We start from the raw sequence: 14027 nt of genomic DNA, 5'->3' as shown, positions 1-14027 counted from the left end.
CACCCCCCTCATCAAAAAACCAGACGCTGAAAACAGACTGACCACAATAATTATGGACCTACAACTAAACTCCCTCTCCTTACGAAAAGCAAAAAAAAATGTTCAACTCCACAACCACATTGAAGAATACAACTTGCACAACACAGGTCAGTCTGGTTTCAAGAAAGGCTTCAGTACAGAGACTAAAGATCCTAGACGACCTGCACAGATTCCTAGATGATGGCCAGGCCTGCCTCCTGGTCCTCTAGGCAGACTTTCATACAGCCAATCATGACATCCTCCTAAACACCCTCTCGCAGCACACAGGCATAATGGAACTGTCCTCGAGTGGTTTGCCTCTTTCTTAAACCAACGATCACAGCTAATTAACTTCAAAAGCAAAGCCAGTCTCACAAGGAGAACCTCAAGAGTCAATCCTGTCGCATGCCCTTTTCAACCTCTACATGGTACCCCTGGCAGAAATCTTGCACCTGTGCCATGTCCGGGAATGCCCCCAGAATATGGAACTCTCTGCCACAAGACCTACATGACAATCGCTCATTCTCTCACTTCAAAAAGAAGCTGAAACTTCTTGTCAACCAATATCTAAACACTCCCCCACCACTGGACTGGTCTGTTTTACTCCCACCCCACACTCTCTGAGCAAATCTTAGCCTCGCTACTTTTGGAAAAATGTTGCCTTTCTCCCTCCCCCCACTGTCAAGACCCTACCTAACTTCCTCAGTACCTTAGTGTTCATCTATATTACTGTCTGCTGAAATATTTCCTTTATAATTGCTATTATGTATTTCTATTTACAACCCTTGTAACCTTGTGCAATTACTCATGTGATTGGTGAAGTGCTGTTTACAATATTCATCTAAAAACTGTATCAGCAACTATATCCTAACGTCTATAGAATTTAAATCAAAACTGCACCTGCAACTATGTCCAAATGTCTTTCGTATACTTCATTTACATACTGTCACTTTGTATTTTTATCTTCTCCAAATGTATCTCATTTAATGGCCTTTATGCAAACTATGCGAAGTGCTCCGATACCCTTGGGTCAAGTTAACGCTATATAAAACTAAATAAATAAAATGAGGGCTGAAACCAAGTACAGGCATTTAGTTTATTCCAAATGCTTTCTGTGTTCTAAACAGGAGAACCATGTAGTCGTATTTCTGGATACAGGGGAAAGCCTATGAACATCTTGCACTTTAGTTGGGAGGATAGGTGGAAGCCTGCTATCGTGAAATCAAGTGTAATCAAATATTCTTCTACTAATGCAGTGGAAGATAACTGGTGTAGGGTATGCTTACAGATATTCTTGCTTCCATCTTTGTTAAATGGTTGCACACCTAATATCAGTTTGAGGGTGAAATACTTCTATGGGATTATGAAAAAGAAGAAGTACAGCCTTGCTGCCTTCAAATGTGAGGCAAGATACCAAAGATGGCTTCCTCCGAGAGGGTCTTAAACTCAACTGGGGTGAGAGACCATATCAGAGTCTGTTCCACATCATACTGGTGAAACCTATTGTGCCTTATTATCAGTTTATATGCTTTAACCGGTAGTTGGATCTGCAGTAGTTTTTATCCACTTCTGTGCTATTAATTATCAGTTCAAAAACCTTTATTTTGGTCTGTACGACCATAAAAGTATGTATACATTACAATCAGAAACATTACATTGCATGATTAAAAGCACCTGACCGAAGATATAAAGAGAGAAGTCACATAAATGGGAACACAAGGAATTTCGCTACATGGGCCAGTGATTCATTGGTTTCGGAAAAAATGCAAGTGCAATGATAGGCGCAATCAATTCAATTGGGAGGATCATCAAATACATACATTTAAAAGTAAACCCGCAGAGGGTTATAAATGAGTATCACATTAAAATCATCAATTCATAATTAAAAGTTATTAAAACGATTAAAAGGAATAAAATAAAACTGATCCTCTACCCTTGTGACATTGAGAAAAGTCTATACCCTAGGAGCTTGGGCGGTTGATACGGTTTTGAGTTTTTCTTTTTCTATGAAAGCCCAGCACCAGCGCCACATTGTGTTTAGAAATCGAGATACAGCAAAAACGATGGTTTTGGAGGTGTCGTGCTTCAGAACTCTGAATGCCACCTGGCAGTGCACAAACCCCATATTCCTGCAGAGCTGTATGAGCCAACTCCGCCTTGCCGCTTTATACCCAGGGCAGAAAAACACAGCATGCAACTGTCTCCTCCTCGTGGTTGCATGCTGGACAACTATGTTGGGCCAATCCAGACCATTTAGAGGTGAAGGCCCGCAGGGGAAGGGTACTGAATCTGAACTGGAGGTATAATTTTCTTGCTGGGAATCTCATCCAAAAAGGGTGCTAGTTTATACTCCTCTTTTAGAGCAAGAAATTCTGCTGTCAGAACACCTAAATTCGGGTTCCCATGGATGACCTCCAGTTTATGAGATTGTGAATTCTCAACAGTTTATCTCGAGAAACTGTAGGGGAAGTTTCTTTGGGGTTACTCCAGAGGGTTGGTTTGCCTATTCCCTGATTTGCACACATAAAGGAAGAATGCCTTCCTTTATGTGTGCAAATCAGGGAATTTTTTTTTCCACCCCAGGGAGACCTAATAGCGCTTTAGTTTCTGCCTGGTATTCTATCAGTTTCGGGGTCACCCACATCCTTCGCCAAAATGTTAGTGGTCGTAGGGTAACTTCTTCAATCGGCCTAATACCTATATCTAACCACAGGGGGATTAGCGGGGTACTGGGCAGAAGGCTCATGATTTGACTTAGAAAGTTGTTCTCGACTTTGCTTATGAGGCTACAGGAACAATGTCCCCAAAGTTCAGTTCCGTACAATGTGGCTCCCCTTGCCTGTGCCCTATAGATTTCAATGATTGGCCCAGTAGGTTTATAGGTCGATTCCCTCATCATTTTAGCTATCCCACCAGAAGTCTGTGCTAATTTGAGTTTAGCTTTGGCTATTTGTGGCCCCCAATCCATATTTTCCGTGAGAGTGACCCCCTGATAGTCAAATATAGGAACCCTTTCCAGTGCTATACCATTTAGGTGGGGACTTGGGCGTGCTTTCTTGGCCGGATTGACAATCAAACTTGGTTTTCATGGTATTAATCTCCAGCCCCCTGTTATTACAAAAAATGACAAAACTGTCCAGTATCCTCTGGATTCCCATCGGCGACTTGGACATCAAAAGGGAGTCGCCAGCAAACATCAAAGCTGGAACCTTTGAGTTTGCTAACTTGGGGGCATCATTATCCTTCACCTCTGTAAGTTGGATAATAAGTGCGTTGACAAAGAGGCAAAATAGGGTCGGTGCAAGCACGCAGCCCTGTCTCACCCCTCTGCCAACTGGGAGTCTAGTAGTTAATTCTCCCCACTTTCCAGATCTTCCTCGGGCGTAGTTGGCCTCATGGAGCTTAATAAGCATACTTAACAGGTAAAACGGAATCCACAGTTCTCTTAATACCCCCAATAGTTTAACTCTGGGCACCAAGTCAATAGCCGTTTTCAGGTCCACAAAGACCAAATAGAGGCTGCCACCATCCATTAACACCGTTTTCCAGGATATAAGTTGGAGTGTATAGATTTGGTCAACGGTGGAAGTGTTCTTCCTGAACCCTGCTTGATAGGGGCTTATTATATCATTGTCTTGCATCCATCCTTGTATGCGATCTAAAAGCACTCGTGCAAACAGCTTTTGGGTGACGTCGATCAAACTGATCGGTCTGTAGTTTGCAGGAAGTAGGGGCGAGCCCTTCTTGAAAACTGGGACGATTTCTGCCCCCACCCAGGTGTCAGTGATCGACATGCCTTTCATTATGGCATTAAATAGTACGTACAAATAGGGGGCCCATATAGTTGGTTCTTCTCGGAACAGGACCCCTGGTAACCTATCTAAGCCAGGCGCTTTACCAGTAGGTAATGTCTGGATTGCTTTGGTGACTTCAAGGAGTGTAATCCCATCAGGCACCCCAGCAAAATACGCGAGGGTGGTTAGCTCCTCTACCAGGACAGTGTCAGCCCTTAAGTCCCCTTGTGTGGCGGTGTGACTAGAGAAATCCAAGCCAGGGTCAGTTTCCGTAGCATATAATGTCTGGAAATGGTCAACACACTTTTCTGCTGGAATATTCGGTTCAGAGGCTAAAGTGCCTTCCCTGCTACCTGTTCTAACTATGGCCCAGAATTCCTTCATGTCCTGGTTCTGTAGGGCAGTTTTGATGTCCTCCCATTTGTTCACTTCCCAAGACTGCTTTGCTTGAGGCAGCCTCTTTAGATAGAACCCTCCTCGTTTTTATTAAAAGCCTATTTTTAGCTTTAATGGCCGCTATCAGCGCCCGTTTTGCCTTGCGCCAACTTTCATGAAACCACGACTGGGTTACAGTTTTGTTTTTTTGGGCGTACTATTGGATAAAATATGTCCGCTAATTTAGTAACCAGATTCTTATGGTGTTCTCCAAATTGATTGCAGGAGATTAACCCCTTGTATGCTCATGACGAGCTGAGCTCGTCATATCATACATTCCCGCTGTGCTCATGACGAGCTCAGCTCGTCATGAGACCCACCCACGTGGGTGCGCGATCCTAATGTTTTTTACAGGGAAGGCAGGGGAAGACCTTCCCTTGCCCCCCCCCCCCTCCGCATCATCAATGACGTCAGGGCGCGAGGACGTCATTGGAGGTTCCCTTTCTCTCCCGACGTGCAGGGAAGCCATTTGCTTCCTGTGCGTCGGAGGAGAAAGAGGTACGTTTTGGGGCTGGGGAGGGGGGGGGATGTGAACGAAAGAGGCATCGGGGGAAAGGAAAGGGTTTTCCTTTCGCTCGATGTCTCTTTTGTGCATTCTTGCTGCACAATCGTGCGATCGTGCAGCAGGAATGCCCACTAGACGCCAGGGATTTATTTTTATTTTTTTTGATTTGGCAATGACCTACTCTCAAATGAATGTTTCCAGCCGATTTGGTTTTCAGAATTTTCTTGTGATGGGTGCTAGTCATACTACTGCACTAATCTAAGGGATTAGAGGTAGTTCCACTAGATAGAGCCATAGCCCCATTCTGCTGTACTATGCTGTGATGATTCTAATGTTGGGTTTGGGCTGCAGGCATGCCCTCCTCCAGAGCCATTAATAACTTCTAGTTCATACACAATACTGCAGTTTCAATGCTGACAAGAACTGGATGTAATGGATGGCACTGTGGGTCCGGTTCTGTATACCGATTAGGTAAGTTGTATTTTACATGCACACTACACACCGAACTGCTTTTATGCACAGCCCTCAGGAAGAGATTTCGAGTGAATAAGGGGAGAACTGATGAAAAAGTGCGGCTTGACAAAAAATTGTATATGAAAAGAGACCCTTCAAAAGGGGAGACCTGTACTTATACTCACAAGGCCACCATGACTATTCTGTTTGCAAATAATGGAGGCCTAGTGACTAGGGAGAGATGTGATGGATGTAGCTCTGGTCCTATTTTGCCTCCATCCTCTGATGGCTTGGCTTCTAATATTTACAAAACACAAGAGACATTAGTCCTGTTCAGAAAAATTGCTTTGTACTTGCAAGAGCACTGTACAAAAAAAGTAAATCTGAACACATAAAATGACAGCAACAGATTATGGTTATCTGCTGCTTTCCCCTTTGGCCCCTGTACTTGTTAATCCATTTCACCTCTTTTTCCTTTTTAAACCTACTCCAAAATGGCCACAGGCTCAAAGCTGGCCACTGCATGCCGAAGCCTAGGCACATGATAAGTTTTATAAATGCCGGGCCCTTGTTTGTTATTGAAAGCCTGCCCCCTCTTCGTGCATGTGCTCTAGTCATCCCTAAAAAACCTGAGTGTTACACACACATGATAGTCAGCAGCTTGCAAGCAGGTCAGGCTCTCTGAAGTAGCAACAAAAGCAGCATCCATGCAAGCAATGACACCTAACCTGAGGGGGACAACAGAGAGGATACCAAACAAAGGGCTTGAAATAGACAGCAATCCTTATTCAACTATTCATGAAAGTATACAGGGCTCAGTTTACTAAAGAGTGGTGATTGTTTTGCAGTGGAACACAGTACATCTCGCACTTGGCAACTTTTATGTACGTGTGAAACCGGTTTCTATCTTCATTATAAACATTCACCAAAAAAAGCATAATACATCTCACTGCTTTTCTTTCATTCTGCACACCAGACCTTAGTGACTCACCTGGACTATGAGGACGTGCCCAACGTTCTCCTTCTTTTCGAGTCCCAGCTGGCCGCCAGGTACCACCATCTTCGTCCTCCCGACCGTTAACTTCCTCTTTCAGGTGACGCCAATTATCACTCTCTGATCGAGTGAATTCATGCTTTTTGCCTGCACCCATTATACCACATTCCTCAAATGTGGGTCGTACTACAAAGAAACAAGCACATTGGACAGCAACTAAGTTAGAATCCTAAAACGGCAACATTATAGTAAAGAAAGGAAGTCGCAAAAAAAACTTCAAGACAAGTCTGAAAAACATTGACCTTGTTACAAAGAATAACATCACACTAAGGAGGTTTTTCCTCTAACAAACTCTTTAAACGGAATGATTAAATCAAATGGCACTGTTGTAGCACACTTGCATGGTGATGAGGTCTGATTCTGGAGTGAATTAACTCCTTTCTATCTTGACGTAGATATTGCGTCAAATTGGACTTCTCCCATTCTCGTCCCATCCCTGCAAAATGTTTTGCTTCAAGTATTCTAGCCAGAATCCATGGCTTAATCATGTCGAGCGAATCCTGGAATGAGGGTGCATCTCCACATGCCATAATGCAATTAATACTCCATTTTATCTTATAATAGTTTCTCCTAGGGTGCTTAATTTGAACAATACATGTACAACGTTACTTACCCTGAAACCATCTGTGTGTAGTCCTGTAGATTCACATGCTATATTTACTCTGGCCATGAGTGTTGGGCACAGACGTTTCCAATGCATCTTTTAAGTCCGATTCAAAAGAACTGTTTTAACTCCATCTTTGGTCCACAATGCACTGGCACACTGGCTCCACTTCAGATGTTTTTCTGCTTAGTGGGCAAGTAATGCAAGTGGAGTGTCGAAGACAGTTTGTGTTGTGCACAGTAGGGCGAGTAAAAGGGCTTAGGGAACATCTGTGATAATTACTTTCTTCCCGGGAGAAGGGTGGGTGCATGTGACTCTACAGCACTACACGCAGATAGTCACAGAGTAATTGTCCTTTTGTAGCATGTGTGGCTGTAGATATACATGCTCTGTATAGACTATAAAGTAGTCCTCTACTAGGCCACTCAAACAAATCTCCTGAGGCGGAAAGCCGGGAGCGCTGTAGAATTGCAGAATTGCATTTTAAACCTGTGAATTTTGTGTGTGTTTTACTTACCTGCACTGAAGCCAGGCTTTGATTCTTTAACAACCCGAACAGCCGATTTTAACGCTGTCACGGGGAATCCTTCCCCTCTGCCGCCATCTCCAGCGAGCGAGTTAGCCCCGCCCACTTTGCTGGCCACACCCCCCCCATCCTTCCCCCCACTCCCCTGACGCTCCTATAAAACCATGTGCATTGGCCGGAAGCGCAGCGGACGGGCGCAGCGGGCGCGACGATTGCGCGCCGAAGGCGCGCCTAAGGCAAGCCCGTCTGCGCCCGTCCGCGACCGACCGGGGCTAGGGGCATGTCACTCTGCCCAAATCATCACTTACACTTCCTCCCTACTCCGTACTCTTCATGGCCCGTGGCCTCTTCCCGCCTCTACTTGTTCCATCATATCTTCACTTGATCTGTCCCCTGTCTCTCCGCCTCCCCGTCCTCTCGCTCCCTCCACTCCCCTTCAGTCTTCCAAAGAGGAAGCCAGCTCAGGCACTCCTAGGACCCTCTCGGCCTACTACCTTAATACCCGGTCAGCAGTGGCCCACTCACACGAACTGTCGGTGCTGTTGGACCTCCACGCACCTGATCTTCTTTTCTTAACCGAGACTTGGTTTAGTGATGATTCTCTCCCTACCCTATTGGCCACTCTTCCCGCTCCATACTATGCTCTACGAGCAGACCGTTCCACCGGTAGGATTGGGGGCGGCGTGGCGGTCATTACCCGGGCCGACCTCCCCTTCCAACTTCTATCCTTGCCTGATATTGCCACTACAGAGTACCTTGCCATTCGTACTACATCGATCACTCCCCCTCTTACCTGTTTTCTCACTTATAGGCCTCCTCAGTCACCTTTACTTTTCCTCTCTGACTTTCAAGAGATACTTGCCACACTTACGGTCAATAACTCTTCCATTTTACTATTGGGAGATTTTAACTTCTGGCCGTCAGACCCAGCGGAATGTCCATCTTCTAAACAGTTCTCAGACACGCTTCAATCCCTTAATTTTGTGTCACACGTCCATTCTCCCACTCACGTCAAAGGACATATCTTAGACCAGATTTGGTCCCTGAACTGTCCGGTAGGCTCCCTGTCCATCTTACCCTGCACCTGGTCTGACCATCACCTGATTTCGTTTACCCTTCCCATTAACTCTTCTGCTAGGCCCCCCCTCCCAAAGAATGTTTGGGTCCGCTCATGGAGCCGAGTGGATCCGGAGAATTTATCTGCATTATTAATCTCCTCCTATCCTACCCTACAAGGCCTATCCACTCTTTCTCAGGCCTCTGCTATCGAACACTGGCTTCTCTCAGGCTGTGATTCCATTGCCCCGCTGAAGCGGCTGACGTCAAAGCGAGAGAAGGACGCCAACTTGTGGTTCAGCAATGATCTTAAGACCACCAAACTGGCGGTGCGCCGAGCCGAGCGTGCCTGTAGGAGGAAATACTGCCCCATACTCAAATCTGAGTTCACCACTCTCCTGGCCCAATATAAAAAGGCCATTCTGGTGGCAAAAACGACCTATTTCTCCTCTAAAATTCTCACAGCTGAGAATCGGCCGAGGGAAATCTTCTCGATAGTCCACAATTTGGCATTCTCTGACAGGACATCTCTCAAGCCCTCCCCCTCCCAGGACCTTTGTCATTCCCTAAACAATTTTTTTATTGATAAGATTGCAATTATTAAAGCCAACATTCCCTTACCCTCCCCGACTTTTGCTGACCCTCAGTTTCCTCCACCTAAGGGACAACTCGATGCCCTTCCCCTCCTCACTAAGGAATCCTTGACCTTGATTCTTCCCCTGGTCAAATCTGGTTCCCCACTGGATATTTGCCCCGCGCACATTCTTCGCCATATCTACACAACTTGTCCAGATCCCCCTCTCCATTTCCTTAACAGTTCTCTTTCCCAGGGAGTTGCACCCAACTCACTGAAGACAGCTGTTATTGTCCCCATTTTAAAGAAGCCTGGCGCAGACCCTTCGGTCCCCGCCAATTATCGCCCCATCTCTCTCCTACCATTTCTGGCTAAGGTGCTCGAACGCCATGTCACCAAATCTTTGAGCACGTTTGTGGAGGAATATGGGGTTTTGGCTCCCCGCCAGGCCGGCTTCCGCCCCGCACACTCTACGGAGTCCGTAGTTCTTTCGGTCCTTGACAACCTCAGGGAGGGAATGGATACCAACCAGGCTCAGGCTTTGGTTCTCCTCGATCTCTCAGCCGCCTTTGACACGGTTGACCATACCATCTTACTCTCCCGTGTCAGGGCGGCGGGGATCGGGGGTACCGCCCTGATATGGTTGTCCTCCTTCCTGAGGGACAGCACCCAGGCTGTTCACCTGGGTGATTTTTCCGCGGACTTCCGGAAAGTTCAGTGCGGGGTCCCCCAAAGTACTTCCCTTTCACCTCTTGCGTTTAACCTCTATATCGCCCCCCTTATTTTTTCGTTACAGCAAATGGAGGTCAACGTGTATAATTATGCGGATGACCTTCAACTTGTTTTCAATCTGTCTCCCTCCTCTGCTTCCATTTCAAACTTTCAGTCTATTATGATTTTTATCCGGGACTGGATGAACTACAACCACCTGAAACTTAACCCGGATAAGACCGAGTTGGTGTTGACGGGTGGTTGCTCCAGTCCCTGGTCTTCTCTTTTTTGGCCCCCTTCCCTAGGCTCTCCCCCGGCCCCTTCAACCTCGGTTAAAACTCTAGGTATCAAACTTAATTCCCAGCTCACTCTTCACTCCCAGGTTAGTTCTGTGGTGTCCTCTTCCTTTTTGTCACTACGCACCATCCGCAAGGTTTCTCGTTTTTTTTCTTTTGATGCCTTGAAACTGATCATCCTGGCGATGGTCATCTCCCGCCTGGATTATGGCAACGCCCTGTATGCAGGTATCCCTGCATACTGTCTAAAGCGTCTGCAGCTGATCCAAAACCAGGCGGCACGGTTGGTGTTCAATCTCCCAAAATCTCACCACGTAACACCCCTTCTTAAATCCTTGCACTGGCTCCCTGTCCGTGAACGCGTCCAGTTTAAGCTCGCCTCCATCACCTTTCAAGCACGACTGGGCGCGGCTCCGGCCTTCATCACATCTGAGATCGTTCGCTATGTTCCAACTAGGGATCTACGATCATCCACACAATCCCTGTTATCAGTCTCCCGTTTCCGGAGGAAGAAATGGGGAGGATCAAAGTTCGCGACCCTTGCCCCAGTCATGTGGAATTCCTTGCCTCTAGAGCTTAGATCTCTAACCCATTACCCCCAATTCCGGAAGAAACTTAAAGCCCACCTATTCGCTAAATCTTTTAACTAGATATGGTTCTTGCTTTGCTCTCCCCCTTCTTATTTTCGGTTTTCCCCCCTGGGGATTTGTTTGCTGTAGCGCCATGAAACCGCTGGTGAAAGTGCGCTTTTATAAATATTTTAAACTCAAACTCATACTCAACTCAAACTCAAACTCCTCTCCAAAGCAATGGCTAGCGAGCCGGTGATCCAAATGTTTGACAATTTTTTTAGGAGAGTTTAAACCACTAAGGCCTGTTGACGTGCTATAACCCAGGCACTCTGATCACTCTCAAAACATTATGATTCAAATATTCACTCGACTACTTCGTTTTTGGAAGAAAAGGCTGCAGTTTATTCAAACACAATATGCTAGTCGCAGGTGCCTAATACACAAGCCAAGACAAATTCCTGGTTGCAAAAAAAATTAATCAACTGACTAAGTGTTAATATAAAAGTGGGATTGCTTACCAATAAATCACCAATGCCAGTACCCATCACGTCATCTAGGTGTCAAGTAAAAAATCATTGCCCTGGCAACTTAAGCCAGCAGTTTTTAGGACCCGGAGTTTTCTTCTTGGCCTTGCCAAAAGGGGTAAGCCTTTCGGGTGTTTAGACCTAACTACATTGGGTGGCCCTGCCGACCAGTGGGCTACGAGTGCGGTGCTTTTTTTACCCCCCGCTATCTGGCCCGCCAGAAGGCATTCCAAGGCAAGTCTAATCTGACCACCACCGATTCGTGAGTGGGTGTGACCTTAAGGTGATCCTTGTGAGAACCACCATACCGATTGTGGGGCTCATGTCACACGTGGCTCCCCCTATCCAAGCACCCGTTTTGTTTTTTTGCTTTCTACAAGCAGCTTGCCAAGGTCATGGCTTCCTAAAAACTGGCCGAGCATATCTCCTGTCCTGCTTCTGAAAGGTGGACTCCCGTCCTTATCGATCAGCTCCTGGTGCCTGAATTAAATCAGCCCAAGACTAATCCCTTCCAATCAGTTACCCCTGGAGACTTTATATACTGCCACGTAGAGTTTTCTCTGAGGTTTCCTAGGGCCCCTTGATATAGGCCCCCTCTATATGTGCCAGAGGATGACCTCCGACCACATTACCATAGCATTGCCAAATAGTTTGTTGGCCTCATTGAGCCCCTCCACTATGCGGGTGAGCAGGTCCTTCCTAACTGCGCTAGTTCGTTTCCTCCTAGGTATATGATCAGTATATCTAACTTGGCTTCCAAGCTCCTTATTTCTTTAGTGTGGGTAGCAACTGTCCCCATCTTACCCCATACAATCCCATACATCATTTTATGTAGGTGTTGCGTGGCAGCATAACCCCTGTACCCTGTGCTTGTGACCTACCCGACTATAGCCTTTTCACATAAGAGTTTCCAATCAGCTAAACTGTCATCAGGCAACCAACTGCTACAGTAAACATTAAAAACTATGACAATTGCCCTTTCAACCCTCCAGCTTTAGCCCCACGGTAGGCCAGGTAAGAAGCGTTGCGCCATGTATAGGCGATGCAGTCTCACATGGGTTCAGTATGCCCCAGAAAGCCAATGCCCCATTGCCAAGACCCCGCTCTGGTCTACCCCAAGCTGAGCGGCTGTTATTGCTGTGCCTATCCTGGCCTTGCATAGTAGCACCACATACTGACATTTGCTCAGAAGATGGTCATCCTGATGCCTAAACAAAGGGCCCCGCCTGATGGGCGCAGGGCCAGGTACTTACGCAAGATGCATACCAGGCAGCAGGCTGGGTCTGACAAGCATGACAGGTGCACCCATTAACCCGTCTTCGCTTGGTCAGTTTTGGATCCTCCCCCCCCTTAGTAGTAAGGCCAAGTGTTCCTCACCTAGTCTCAGGTCCTCTAACTTTAAACATGCATCGCTCACCTTCACCTTTCATGGTACCACAAGCTCGATCAGCTTAAAAGCGTGAAAGAATGCCACCACAAATCTGTCCTGGGAAAGCGCTGCATCGGATTGGCTGTAGGTTATCTATTATACCGCTCTAAGCAGTTTGCCTAGCTGATGGAAATCTATTTGGAGCCTCATGCCTTTATGTAGCTTGAATCTGTAGGGTCCTTGTCCAATGCCAGCTTTGTGAAATGTGCTATTGCAGCCAAGTGGGCTTGTGCCCATGACTTCTTCCTTCTGGCCTCGAAGGCCCACTTTAGGAAGTATTCAGCCATCCTTTAAAGACTGCAAACCTTTTACTTGCTTCATCATTTGCGTATATCTCACGTAGCGCTTTACCGACTCAGGTGCCAGTGCATGTTTGATCAGGAATGACGGGTCCGGCCGTCCAAGAGCCACAGCTCCTTAGGGAAGGGGGTCTTCCCTTCTGCCCCGAGAGCTAGGGCCTTGAACTTCAGCACCTGGAAGCAAGAGAGCATCTGCTTGTGAGTTGTATGGCCCCTGGACATATCTTGCCACTATCTTGTGGTTGTGTTGCAGCCTCACCATTGCTCACAACGGCTTGAGCCCCTGGGGCACCTGGCTACTCTGCAATGGATGGCATGGACAACCCCCTTATAGTCTGAACCTAGCGTTATCATTCTGTTCCGCAGCCAGTCATGCCAAATTCTCAATGACACCACAATGCGGAAGAGTTCTAGGAAAGTTATGTTTTTGGTGAGCCCTGTGTCCACCCACTCCAGTGGCCGGGCGCTTTTTAGGAATGCCCCAAGACCATGGCTACTAACAGCATTTGTGAAGAGCTCTAATTGATTTGCAGTTACCCAGATTTCCCACCAAATCAGGGCATCATTAAAATTCATACAGGAATGTCTTCCCCATTGCTAGATCCTGTTCCATCCATATCCCTAACGTGGTGGTACTTCTCTGCGAGGCCTGCTGTGAGCTGGCCAAGCCACCGGAGAACACCTGTCCCGCTGGGATAACCTCTGCAGTTAAGTTAAGTTTCCCTATCACTTCCTGAATCTCACTCAGTGATGCTTTGTCCTTCCATCAAAGCCCTCATGTCCTTTTTTGAATGCAACGCCTTGTCCTCTGGGATACCTGATGGCCCTGTGACTGGGTGAAGCTCTATGCCCAGGAAGACCATCTTCATGGTGGGGCCCACTGTCTTGTCTGATGATAGCAGCACCCCTAGTGTTTTGGTAAAGTACATGAATGCCGCCAATGTGTTCCTACACTTACCCGTCCCTCACTTCCCTAAGAAGAGAAAGTCCTATAGATAGCGTAATTTTCCCCCCAACCGGGTATCGTGTGTGTAGCACCCATTCCAGAAAGGTGGTGAATTGATTGAAGTAGTAACAGAATATTGAACACCTCATGGGCATCGCCTTGTCAAAATATGAATGGCCCTCGAAGTCTAGCAAGTGGAAACTTCTGGGTGAACTAGGAGCAGTCTGAATG

At 46.7% G+C, this 14027-nt stretch overlaps 1 protein-coding gene across 1 annotated transcript in view; it reads right to left on the bottom strand.

Annotated features, from left to right (window-relative positions):
• Window positions 1-14027, bottom strand: part of GIGYF2 (GRB10 interacting GYF protein 2) — a 1757193-nt gene that overhangs the window by 1107564 nt on the left and 635602 nt on the right. The window contains exon 9 of the mRNA XM_078666006.1: window positions 6197-6385. Within this exon, the coding sequence (XP_078522132.1) occupies window positions 6197-6385 (189 nt within the window). The remainder of the gene's footprint in view (window positions 1-6196; window positions 6386-14027) is intronic.

This window comes from Lissotriton helveticus, chromosome 11, assembly GCF_964261635.1.
Source record: "Lissotriton helveticus chromosome 11, aLisHel1.1, whole genome shotgun sequence".
NCBI lineage: Eukaryota > Metazoa > Chordata > Amphibia > Caudata > Salamandridae > Lissotriton > Lissotriton helveticus.
Note: the sequence above shows the minus strand (reverse complement) of the source record. Positions and strands in the feature narration are given on the sequence as shown.